At 39.2% G+C, this 13,744-nt stretch overlaps 1 protein-coding gene across 1 annotated transcript; it reads left to right on the forward strand.

The window, feature by feature from the left end:
- The first annotated feature begins 53 nt into the window (after positions 1-53).
- Positions 54-10,356, forward strand: LOC119735353 (adhesion G-protein coupled receptor F1-like). Its single transcript, XM_038209047.1, has 17 exons — positions 54-342; positions 1,082-1,268; positions 1,772-1,830; positions 2,063-2,662; positions 2,835-3,116; positions 3,649-3,761; positions 4,752-4,968; positions 5,246-5,359; positions 5,706-5,824; positions 6,320-6,466; positions 6,933-7,299; positions 7,431-7,627; positions 8,188-8,349; positions 8,775-8,887; positions 9,251-9,513; positions 9,700-9,766; positions 10,266-10,356. The coding sequence occupies exons 1-17, from the start codon at positions 54-56 to the stop codon at positions 10,354-10,356; spliced, it is 3,387 nt and encodes a 1,128-aa protein (XP_038064975.1).
- Positions 10,357-13,744: the final 3,388 nt, after the last annotated feature.

Raw genomic sequence — 13,744 nt, forward strand, 5'->3', positions numbered from 1 at the left:
ACAAATATAATACATTGAATTATTTTGCCGTGCAGATAAACGAGGACGTTGAGATGGTGTCAAAGGAACTTCGCGTTCCAATCCTCGTTGATCCCGGCGAAAACATCAGCGTTACCATGGAGTACATCACAGATATTCAGAACAACCCTCCTATCGCAATCAAAGTTAACTGCTCTAGCTGCCTCTTTCTACATTTTCAAGCGTACCTTAGTGGGTGCGAGTGCTTACCAGACTATGCAGCGTGGAGGAAGGGCATACAATCCGCGCAGTACATATTCAATACTACATGCGGTGTACCTGACACCAATGAGATATTCTCATCTGCATATGACAAGTGCCTTGGTGAGTTTGATATTGGTTATTGGGGATAACGATTCTTTAGAGGAATGATAAAAACAATGTATTACACGATTGCAAATCCTTAAATACCTCGCTTGGCACATTTTTAACCCTCCGACGCAGAAACTAGCCCTTTTGGGGACCCAATTTGGTTAATTACCTTAATAAAAAAAAAATTTCCAACCAATTCTGGTGATCTTCCATCTAATCCTAGCCAGAGACACCCACTACGGATATATGCAGTCACCTTTAGTGTGTGACCCCGGGTCAGGCATATCTGAGCCTGACAACCTGGGCTGCCCATATACACGTGCACAAAACAAAGTCACTTGCGGGTAGCCAAGTGCACGACTTGACCACAGACTATGTATACAACATCTGTTTCCTTATTTAAAGTCTACAGACATGTCGAAATTGTATACATATAGATACTGTGTTGTGTAGCCTCAAACCAAGGCGCTAAATGTCTGGGTCCCCGGAGGGACCCCTTACTGTAAGCGTGTTAGTAAATGTGCTTTCTGCGTCGGAGGGTTAAGTGTGCAGAAATGTTTGCACGAGTGCTCTTTAAAACCGGCTCAAACAAAATCAGAACTCGAGTGAAGTGTGAGCCATGTTATGTATAAAAAACAAAGCAGTACACTCTTTAAATATTAATATTATAATGAGTGCATAATAAAACGGTTTACCTATAGAAATCTTCGATTTAGGCCGAATGAGCAATGCAAGTTATTTTTCCTTCTAGGTCAACCGTATTTCACTTATCTCAGCCCTGATGTGTCGTCATTTCTAGATGACGGGGTCACCCTGTCATGTCAAGCAACTGGTGACATTCTTCCGCGTACGCGATGGGTAGACGCGAAGGGATCCACACTACAGTCCAGCCTGAATTCAGCCTACCTGAAGGTTGTAGTTGCCGACACTCCTCAAAGGTAACATTCGTTAAGTTCGTTAAGTAAAAAGAAGGTCCGACTCGTGGAGGTGCACGTTCAGCAGAACATTTTCTCTAACACTTACATGTTACATCAAATCCAGTATTATTGTGATTCATACATCGTCAAGTCAACAATGAACAAAGATTGAGATACTTGGGATTGTGCGGAGGAGTTGCAGTAATTATGACTGATAGTAGGATTACTTATTTTCCTTAGTTTTAAAAAAAAATGAATAAAAGTGCTGCAAACTGCTTACAGGCAGGCTTTACCAGAAATACAAATAAAAAGAAAAATACAAGTCATATCATGTCGATCTTAGCATGACCTTGTCAGAGGACAAACGTATAAGAATAGGGTATAGTAAATGTAACGGTTAAATGTCTGCAAGCACACAGTCCTAAAAATGTCTTTCCTTCAACGTTGACAAAATATACATGTATATGAATTACAAACATGCAGCGTAACACGTGTATCATATCATATCACATTATTTTACTTAGGTTTAGATGTGTGCTCGATGACGTGAAACCCAGTAGAGAGGTTACAGTAACAAAATGGGGTAAGTGATGAAGTGACATGCATTTTCATAAACAATAAAACATTACTGATCGAATTCGTGATTGACTTTTGATTGATTCAATTTGATTGATTTTTCATGAACCTATTTCAGCATCACTACTTACATAATGTTGATAAGGCAACGCAGTTTAACGATTCACAATATCAAACAAGGTCTTCAATCAATTTAGACTTTTAGCAGCCACAAATTGTTTCTTTCTTTCATTTTGCAGATTCTGGTTGCAGGGACATTTACTTTTCTGAAGAACTTAAAGTGTATCGTTCTGCGCCTCGATGCTATTCCTCTCATGTTCTCAATTCGAGCTGTTTTGATTACAACTTCAATTTCAATATAAACCGTCCCGCAATCGCTCACAAGTTGAGCATAACATTCAACTCAGACACCGCTTTACTGTTGAAAATAATCCCAATCATTGCGTACGATGTTAGGCTAAGGGTGCCCGGAATAGAGTATCTTCTGTACTATTACAATCAAGAAGAACATAAAGACGGCTACGGTAAAGTGAACAACGTGAACGATACTGCAGTGAAAATAAACCTGCAACTTGTTCCCCCAGTTGCTTTGAAAACTGGGTTCTTTAATATGATCTTCGCAATCATGCCAAGCCAAGGCGTTGAGGATTTGCTGCAACGGATATTGATGACAGCAGAAGTCTCAGTGATAGAGTGCGACCAAGGAGACGGCTGCGAAGGATTCTTCAAAGAGTGGTCCAGACTTGAGACGGAGTTCAAGGAATCGAAATGCGGCAATGGACTGCAGCAGGAATATCTGTCATATCAGCAGTGTCGGGAAACGGCAGAACCTGGACCAGGTAACTTCACTTGGCTCTTGACTTTCATGCGCGTTGCCCCCCCCCCCCCCAGCTTTACCCCGGCTGCCTTAAATAATTGTCCATCTCTCCGTGATTCCTCCTCTGATTTTCATATAAAAGAATTTTTTTTATACTTTCTCTTTTGTTTATTATAAATATTTTCTATTTATAGCTCCCATCGTTTCATCGTCTGCCCAGTATTTGATCGAGGTTCCTAGTGACTTGCCAAGTGGGCAACCTTTCCCAGTTGAGTGCCACATTGAGAATGCCGCCACTTACGAGTGGTACCGAACCAACGCTGACGGCCAGCGTGATTTCGTTACCAATGGCTACGCTCTCATCTTTCCATCGTTTGAAGAACTCCGGGACCAAGGAGCTTATGTTTGTGTTGGAAGGGGCAGAGGACTGCTCATCAATGTTACCGCGGAGTATCAAGCAGTCGTGATGAAATCAGGTCAGGTTTTGGGTTGTTGGTTCACTGGTGCAATACTCTGGTGTGAAATTGAAACATTCGAGTTTCGACACCGCTATTAAATGTGTGAATAAACTTAACGGGTCATAATTGAGATATTATTTGCCGCAGACCAGTCGACAGCGACCACCAACACACACGTGAATGCATACTTCCCCTCCCAGAATAGAAAAGTTCCTGCATAACGATGAATGTCTGGCTAGTAAAAAGACGAAAGTCCGAAAAACAAGATAGAGTAGTCCAACTCTCCTGTAGTCCTAAGGATCGACCAGCGATACACGATTACGTATAAAAGACTGGTAAAGTTAACAAACTTTTGCAAACATTTACACAATTTGCATGCGATTGGATCGTAACTAATTATTTACTGAGTGGTAAGATGTTCACGGTCAAGTTCTCGGAAATTATCCAAACAACCAGGGACCCCCAACAACAACAGGGAAATTTCACCTCGATAAATTTTAAAAGGAGTGAATAATACACGTATATTGGCTTATGTTTTTCTTATTTCAAGGTATCACTACATTGATGGCCAACACGACATTTGTTAATGAGGTATTTACCGACGATCTTCGTGATGCATCTAGCGTCGCTTTCAAGAATCTGACGGATAAAGTACGCAGCAAGGTATGCCTTTTATCTGATATAATGTTTATGAAAGGCGCCGACATCCCCATTCGTCGTGTTTGCTGGAAAAGCATCGTTCCTGTCGGCCATATCGTATCATTGTTGACAAATGAGGCCACCGTGAACAGCGCCACCTTTATTTTCAGATGATGCCCTGTCCACATTCCGATTCGCCTTTCCGTCGAAAATTGCAGCACCAATTGGTGACGTCACTGCCTGTGGGGGGTCTGTAATGTTAACATCCGTGTTCAAAGTTGGTAATCTTTGACAAAATACGACTTGCAAATGCAAATAAGATGTAGTATGACAACGTGAAGGATATTACCAACCGAATAACAACCAACCGACTAACGTTTTGAATGACAGAAGTATAACACTGTAACAAAAATGCCCAAATTGACGGTAATAATGCACTGCATACGGCCTTTCACAGTTTTGCCCGTGAAATGCAACGCGTCCGTAATTAACGGTTACTCACGGTGAACATCTACACACTTTTCACCGTAAAAAGTACGCCATTTTTTTCACCGTGTATTGTTTAGTCTATATTACTGGATGACTTTCCAGTTGACCACCGACCGTCCGTCTTCTCGATTATGGACTCCCCAAACAAACTGTCAAACAATTAATTTTAAGCTAAGTCACAGATTCGGACAACAAACCGGAAATTCACAGTACTATAATTGAAAACTTATAATGGGCTTTCAATAATTATTACCTCGTGGTTTTCGATAGTTACATTGCGAGTTAACTACCCGGATTGAAATGTTCCAATGTTAATATGCCTCGAATTTCCATCGGTTTCCTTAGTGGGAACTTATTGTGAATAAGCAATAATTTATTTCTGAGAAGATAGCACTGTCTAATTATATATGTTTCATGTTAAGGTAAACATTGTCCACATAAATCGTATGCCTTCGGATAAACTGTACTTTTGCTTGAGAAAGCAGCCCTATAATATTTTCTCGTATAACCACATTGTCTTTACAGCTGCCGTTGAATACGATTTATCCGTCTGTTGTGAGCTACGACATCGTGCGCTTCTATAACGGCAGTGTAATCGTTGATATCAAAGTTGTCGTCCATTCTCCTAGCAATGTGTCTGACGCTGGTACTATTTCATCATTACAAATGGCGATGTCTGCATATGCCTCCGAGAATTCAGACATCGGTCTGGATCCCGACACTGTTAAAGTGGTGTCACTCTGTAAGTCAAACGAAACAGTTTCTTTTTTTAATCATCGCTTTTGCTAACAAATTTTCAAAAAGAAGTACTTTAGGAATACCAGCATGACAATCCTCAGAACGTTTATCGGCAAAGTTCTTATGCTAATTAAAAGCAAACGTTCTTTTTTTGTTCGTGGGAATTTTTCTTAAATGCTTCGTAGATAATTTGTGTTCAAATGGACTGAAGGTGACGTTTGAAAATTAAATTTAAGAAATGTATATGAAGTAACTGTTGCAAAGGTTTTTGCTATTTACAGCATCCTGTGCTCGTGAAATCCTTGAACTAGAAGGCCAAAACGTGACCTTCCCGCAAACAAGAATTGGCCTGAACGTTGAATTACTGGAGGAATGTGCCATTGACGAAAAACAGGGTAAATACAATAAACAACTTAATTTAATCAACTTTACTTTATGAACGGTTACCCTCTCAATCCGTGCATTTAATATGGTGTGGGAATGCTATTAAAATACGCAAAAGAGGGGTATGCCTTCCGTTTTGATTCATGGAATAAAGGGCTTAATTTTGTTTTATTGTTTCTACCGCAAAGACATCACGCGTTTATCATCATAAGATAAACACAATGTCCTGGTTAAGACAGACCTCTCATGCAGGGGTAACCACCGGATTTGACTTTAAATTGTTATCATTACGCAAGCTAGGTACGATATAAAATCAACAAAATGGACTTTCAATTATTTTTTAAAACTATTGCTCAGGACGGGTTCTGATTTCTCGAGCATGCTCCGGGGATTTTACCCAGGGTGCACAGTGGCTTGTACCCGTGGTGGGCAATTGCAGCGTTGATGTCAATGGTCAGCTGGATTTGTTGAAAAAGGTAAGTTCAATAGATGCAGAATAAACTTCATTTAGTATGGATTCCGTACTCAAAGGGCGTCCGGAGCTACGGCAGCGTCTGTTGTGAATTTGTTTCTGAAGACATTGACAAGAGATGTAGGCAAGAGATTAAGATGCGGCTTTTGTTTCTTGCAAATGACTAAACACGTCAGCTACCTTTCGTGAAGGAGTTCATTAAGGCCTACATACTATGAGGATGAGTAGTTTATTTTTGTGTTTCATTTAATCAGACATGGACCTTACATTCCACTATTAAGCATGAGAGTGTAAAGCAATGGATCTATTAAAAATAATTATTCTGGAGAAAGGAATACTAGCCTATTCGATCCTTATAAGCCTCAAATCACCCAAGCCTAGAATAGCAAAAATATTAAACAACAAAACGCTTTTCTTTAAACAACCAAAAGGACAATAATTACACACATCAAAAAATGAATTTAGTTCTAGTGTATAATACATGTATTGTTTGTTTCAGATAACGGTAACAAGTGACAATGTAATGGAGGTGTCTGAGTCTCTGGAATCCCTCACCAGCGATGCCTCATCAGTCAACGGTGAATCTGTGGTATTAGTGGCTGATATCCTGGATAACATCGTCAACATTCAGAATCCTTCCCCAGAAGTAAGTTTTCAAACAAAGGGGTACATGTATATAGATAGCTTAAGTATGTAACTTTACCCTGGATGATTTTGATTTTCAAAATAGAATGTGGGTAGAGAATGTTATCATAAAGCTTTACAATCATATAAAAATATCCAGTATACAAATGTAACCGCGATTTCTTAAATCGAGTGGATTGGATTTTTAGTGCCTGTTTGATTCTGTTGGCTTTCCCAGAATATTCCTCTGGGTTTTCTCTCCTACCTCTAAACTGTAACTTCTTCTCATTGTCTTTTCTCTACATGTGGTAGGCTTTCGAACTACAGTGCCTAGGACATTTTTGAGGAATTCTGGGTTTCATTACCGGAAAGAAATAAAATAAAATAATAAATAAGTCACTACTGTTGGTCTGAAGAAAAAAAACCCAAATACTTCAGTTAAATATGGATGTTCAGTGAATTATTAAGTTGCATTTCCTGGTCCATAGGTAACATCAAATGTTGTGCATGTTGCGAGCAACCTCCTTGAAGTCGATGACGAGGCTTTCAGCAGCTTACCCAACGGAGATTCTACATCCCGCATTGTACAAGCCCTCGAGACTCAAATCTCGTACGTTCTCGAAGATGGAGCGAACTTCACCGCCATTTCCCGTAGTCTCGCTGTCCAGGCGCTAAATATCCCTCCTAGTTCATTGGATGAAGGCGTGGGATTCGTTGTAATCGAAGGAGAGACTACGGATGGCGTCCTGACGAATAATAGTGTCAGTGTTTACTTTTCCGTCTCTGAATTTCCTCCAGAGACAGTGGAATCTTCCATACATCTCCCAGATGAGATTTTACTCAACCACCCAACAGGTTGGTATTAAAGAGGGCATGTTGGTTGCCTTGAGGCACCTCCAAACCCATTCTTTATTTAGTCTTCTCCATAGTTTTCAACTCTCCGCTCATTGTGTTTCTTTTTTTTTATTATTATTAACATTCAACAGCTTCTAGTCCGGTACCTATTAGCTTCATCGTGTATCAAACGAGCACGTTATTTCGTTCAAAACTGATTGCTGAAGCTGAGTCAACTGGTTCCCGTCTGTATGTGAATAGTGCAGTCATTTCTGCTACGGTGGCTGGTGTCCATATCGAGAACCTACCAGCAGATGATCCTGTGGTTGTTATCTTCTATCAGAATCCAGTAAGAATGCAAGTTATCTATCAGTACATTAATGCAGAAAAAAGTAAAGAATATCACCACAAACGCTGTGTGCGGATGGCGTGATCAGTATCTGAAATTACATTTAAGCCCAAATATTACAACAAAGACAACGTGTTTATCTACAAATCGCCACAGCCTGAACGTTGCTTGTATTGCTGCACAGGAAACTGCTTTATAAATGTGATTTGCCTTATCATTATTGGGAATAACCCCCACTTGACTTTTCCAGTTACATGCCACATCTTAAAGATCAAAATATTAAGACAAAATACGCTCTGCACAGCCAACGGCAGTGGAAAACGATCATCATTTTCTTCTACTTTTTTGGGTATTTTGTCTTCCTCACAAAAACGCATAGTGTGAAACTTGGATGCTTGGATACAAAAAGCAATTATATATCGATTTTTACATGATTTTTCTAGTACACTTAAGGCGTCGATTACTTACAACAAAGTTTTTTTGTCACAGTAGGTCACAAATATGAATGCACTGTTTTCGTTAAGTGGTTCCAAGCTTTTACAGAAACATTTTGTTTTCAGTTGATTGAAGGTGAAGGGGCGGAAGTGCAGTGCGTTTTCTGGGATAACCAACTTCAAGATGGAAACGGAGAATGGTCAACAGAGGGCTGTAGACAATTCACCTCAGTCAGCGAGAGGACTGTGTGTCACTGTAATCATACTACCAGCTTTGCAGTACTCGTGGTCAGATATTTAACCAATTATAAACACCTTATTTTTTACATAAAGAAACAAAAACTGGTCAAAACGTGGTTTAAAACCTACAAAATCACATGATCAGGAATGCACGCTGCCAACATTCACGATAAAAGTAATGAGTGCTTTCCAAAAAATACAGTCCAAGCATGACGGGCGGACTGGAATTCACGATCCCGATAGATCGTTACAACCAACCTTGCTTGGTCTGTCAGGTCAATCTCCACCTTTTAATCAAATAATGTTTGTCATGACAATTTACTCTTTTTACTGTTATCTCTATAGGATATTTCATTCCATTTTAACTTTCCTTCAAAAGAACCAACCAATGATCTATTGCTAATGAGTCTAAATTTATGCATCACATTTTTAGTTTTCTGCTCTTTTTAAGAATAGACTTTGATCCTTTTCAGGACATTCACGGCCAAAAATACTCGAGCTTAGCTCTCGATATCATCAGTAAGATTGGATGTGCAGTGTCGATTGCTTCCCTTGTTTTCACCATCATCATATACCTCGCCATCAAGTAAGAATGTGACTTCAATCAAATGCAGGAATTAAAGAGCATTTTTCGATTTCAAGTCAACTATAGGCGAAATTATACCCAATAATTATTATTGTACCGATACGAGAATTTATGATAAAAATTTTCTAAAAGCATTATTCTCCTATAAAGTACTGTACACAGTGGCGTGTTCATCCATGCGTAGACAAAACATTTTCATTGGGGAGCCTGGGTGGGGGTGCCGGGGGGGGGGGGGGTTGCACGAACATTTTCAGTGCGTCCACGGGGCTGCCTGGTACTGCATAAGTTGTAAGCGGCTAAAGTTGTAAGCGTGTTACCTATACGGAAATGATATCCACTTAACAGTCTCAATTTTCCCGGTAGGTCCCTGCGAGAGAAGACGCCAAGTCGCATCTTAGTTTGCTTCTCTTTCTCACTGCTCTGTCTCTATCTGGTCTTCCTGATTGGTATTGAGCAGACGTCTTCTCGCATAGGTTGCATCATCGTTGCTGTATTGATGCACTATTTCACTCTTAGCTCCATGGCATGGATGGGAGTCGAGGCAACCAGCCTCTATCTGAAACTCGTTAGAGTCTTCAACTCTAACGTGGTACACTTCATGGTCAAGGCTTCTATCGCTGCATGGGGTGAGTGCTGAAACATTATTTTGAAACTCGTGGATATGACGTTTGTATTCATAATGTAAAGTGGTTTGGCGAATGTGATTTTAACAAGTGAGATAACGTGATCTTTGTGTGTCTGGATGGCAAGATTTGCACATGCATGGAGTAAGGCTGGTTTGCTACAGGAAATTATATTATTACTCTTTTTAGGATTGCCGGTGGTTATTATTGGAGTTATACTGGCGGTGGATTACACGGCTTATGAAAACAAAAACAGGTAAGAAAGACGTGGACACCAGCAGCATAAAACCTTTGGTAAGGAATCCGATTGGACTACCGCCCAGTGAACAGAAAGAACATTGAGAAATCGGAACGCCACCGAACGATGTTCGCAATGTCTTAGGTTCGTATCCCTCAACAGCGGGACTCGAACTTTATACCGTTTAAACATGAACCTAATTATAATTATAGAAAGTGAACCCTGTAAGTTTCGGTCTGAACTATAGTTTTTGGTATAATCCTTTCAAGTACCATGATTTATTCGATCGGATGCTTTGCACAATACTTTGCAGTAACATCGTACTTATGACGAACTCTTAAAACAAAAACCGAAATAGGTCTTAACTCGTCCTTTCAGTCGAATAACTTTGATTTTTATTAGAGGAACATGTCATAAAAATCACCGTTGTTTAATGTCGACTAAAAACCATAGGTAGTTAGGTACACAGATATCATATAAGTAAATTAAACTCATGAGACATAATTTAAATTTACAGTTGTTTCTTGAAGCCTGGCGCAGCCTTCTACTACGGTCAGCTGCTCATGATCGGTCTGGTCTTCCTCTATAATGCCTGCATTTTGTCCTGATCGCCCGTCGTTTGACATGCAAGGCTAAAGTGATCCAAAGCTCCAACACGAAAGGCAAGCGAAGTCAAATGGCCAGGCGGCTGCAGAACATGGCATCTATCTCAGTGCTTCTCGGTCTTACCTGGGCCTTTGGTCTCCTCTCAGTCATCGAGTCTTCCAACTTCGCATTCCAAGTCCTTTTCTGCGTCTTCAACTCCCTGCAAGGCCTGTTCATCTTCCTGTTGTTCGTCCTCCGACAGGATAACATACGAAGCAAGATTCTTGGATTCTTTCAGAAGACACCAGCGCCAAGTGGAACCCTCTCCTCATCCGCACCCAATACCAAGTCACAGCCGAGATTCAATTATGTTGATAATAGTGATAATGAGATACAGGAAAATGTCTTCGATAATCGGGCAATGAAGATGGATGAGATAGTAGATAAAGAAGAAAATGTCTCTGATAAGCAGGCTGGAGATCAATCGAAGAATGGTGAGAATGTAGAGATAGAAGATGATGTGCATGATAACCAGGCTACAAATCAACTTAAGGCGGATGTGATTGTAGAGAACGAAGATAATGTCTCTGATTAACTGAATATGGAAGTGAATGAAGTGGATGAGTCTAATGGGTATGACAACTAAACTGTATAATCAACGTACAATAAATAAGATTGTGCAAAAAGAAGAAAATAATGAACAGGTTATAGATCAGGTGATGTGAGGTTTATTTTTAATAGATCGTGTATTTACTCTCATTATTGGCAGCATTACAGGTACAATCACATTCTTAGCGGTCTTTAGCCTCTCGAGGGGGTGTAAAAATGGTATTAAACTTGGAGGATTCAGGACTGTTAAGATTTGTAGGTCATGATAATAAATTTGATACTTCAACTTATTTAGTTGTTTTGAAGATAAATGAATTAAGCGATTGCTGCGTAGGCCTGTTTCTGTCTTTCTTTCTTTAATCTTTTCCTTTTTTTGTAATCCCGATAAAGCAACATGTCCGGCTTTTTGTTCGGTTCACCGACAAGTCACAAGCGCTTCTATGATCCCAGCTTATAATTTGCAGTAATGCATTTGCTAAAGCTGAAGTGCAAGATCTTAAAGCCGACAAAGTATTAAACTACAAACACAAAACTTATAATTGTGAAGTATCCATCGAATGGGTTGCCCTGTACAGATTTTATAACAACTGCGTTGATAACAATATTTTCTATTCTACATATTTCTGCCCGAAAAGAATAGCAAGAAAACCTAAAACGGTGCTTTAAGAATGATAGTTGGCTTACAGCAGAAAAACTGTTTCATAAAAAGATCTGTGAGGTCAACTAAGTAACCTATTCGAATTATTTCTTAAATACAAAACTTATTAAAACTATTAATTTAAAAGAATATTGTAAATACGTATTACATTATACCTGTATCATTAGAAGTATTAGAAAACTGTACTTATTAGCAGTGATGCTTTGTCTGGATTATTATTCAGTTTTCGAAGGCCGGTTGTCTTTTTGGTGATAATCTTTCGATGCCCTAAAAATGAATATCTTGTATCAGGTGGCACTTGCGCCGAAATGTGAATTTTATATGAGGTTTTCCCTCAAAGCGCGAATCGACTTGCGGTTTATTACTGACGTATTACCGCTCGACCACCGTTCTTGCCTGGGACCACGCGGCGGCTGGTGGCTGGTGGCTGGGTTGAACCGGAGTAGCAGCGGGTACCGCAGCCTAGCCATTAAAGAGTAGATTTTAAAGTTGGGGAGATGAACATTGGTATTAATAGTGAATTGTTATATAGGTTTTCCCTGCCAATTTTGCATAGTGTTCGTTTAATTTGAAACATGTTCATTCAATTCCGTCAAGATTTTGAGAATCGCTCTGAATACTCGTTCATGTAAAATATAAGATTATTCGATTTTGATGTAGTTAAATCAATTGATGAATGTTTGTGTAGAACGTTTTGTTTGCGTTGAATAATACTCATAAATACGATTTCTTTAAACGTAACCAAGCCGACGAGAGATGGTGACAAAACTCTCAGTTGGAAACATTACATACACTGTGTGGACTTTCGAAAAAATCTTGTACATTAATTTGAGTATACCTGCCGTCTACATGTACCTGCATGTACAAGGGATACATGAAGGCGTAGCCTGTGACAAGGGATCATGTTCGTTCCTTATGCAAGGCTTTTTTATACCCAGTATTCGCGTGGGGGGGGGGGGGCACACGTTAAAGAATGCTTCTGCTGGGAATGGGATCAGCCATCAATTTCTTTTGTAATGAGCAACATTGAACCTCAAACCCACTAAGCAACTTAAAGTGACAAGAACCGTTGACGAATTTAAACCCCGAAAAAAAGGAATGCGAATTGAAGTCACATTGATATGGAAAAAAGTAAAACACGCTTTACAGAGATTATATTTCCAAAATAATTAATTGTATCAATATGACAATTTGACGATAATTAGTGGTGATATACTGACATAAATATCTACGGAAATCTGGGAAGAAAGAAATAAAAGATAATAAAACAACTTACAGTGTTTGGACGCTCCGTACGTAGTTTTTGCTACCGTCGATTTCTTTCAAAATAGGGCGTCCTACATAAACACTGGTCTGCACCTTTAAGACTTTTGTTTAATGTAGATGACAATCTGCGAACAATACAATTTTTTTTTAAACATAATGACTGTAGAATAACACATCGCATTTAATGAAAATTGCGTCCGATAATTGACCTTGATATTTTACACAAGTTTGGAAATCGGATGAGAACCAGTCCAGAATAAATTGAATATGATTTACGAAAATATGGTGTTCAAGTTAATCATGACAACTTCATAACGAAGCTAAGTCACTTTTTATTGAACAAAAACAGAACACTCCTTCTAGAGACAATAACTGCAGAATAACGCATCGCATTTTTTGACACAGAAAGTAAGAATCTTGTCAGGACGTAGATTAAAATAATGTAATTTTATTTAGTGTTTTAATCGCAAAAACAATTGATTGCGAAATAGTCACTTTTAATTGAACACGCTATTTATGGAGACAATAACTCCAGAATAATAGATATTGATATGAAAATATTGTTCGATAAGTAGTCGTCACGTAATGACCTAAACAAAAATACCTAGACGGAAATCTTGAAGGAAAAAAATACGCGACAATAAAGCAAAAAAGTGTCGACGCTACGTATATCAAAATTGCTTTCATCAATTTCTTCCTAAAGAGGAAGACGTCTGTCAATATGTGTCACGATGTGCCCATTTGACAAAAATACGACACTCTTTCTAAAGATAACCCTGCAGAAGAACTTGCACCGCATTATTGGCCGTGATATTTGACGCAACATGATTGAAAATGGAATAGAACCGTGCGAAAATATTATGCGATATGATTGAAAG

This window comes from Patiria miniata, unplaced genomic scaffold, assembly GCF_015706575.1.
Source record: "Patiria miniata isolate m_02_andy unplaced genomic scaffold, ASM1570657v1 HiC_scaffold_29, whole genome shotgun sequence".
Taxonomy (NCBI): Eukaryota; Metazoa; Echinodermata; class Asteroidea; order Valvatida; family Asterinidae; genus Patiria; species Patiria miniata.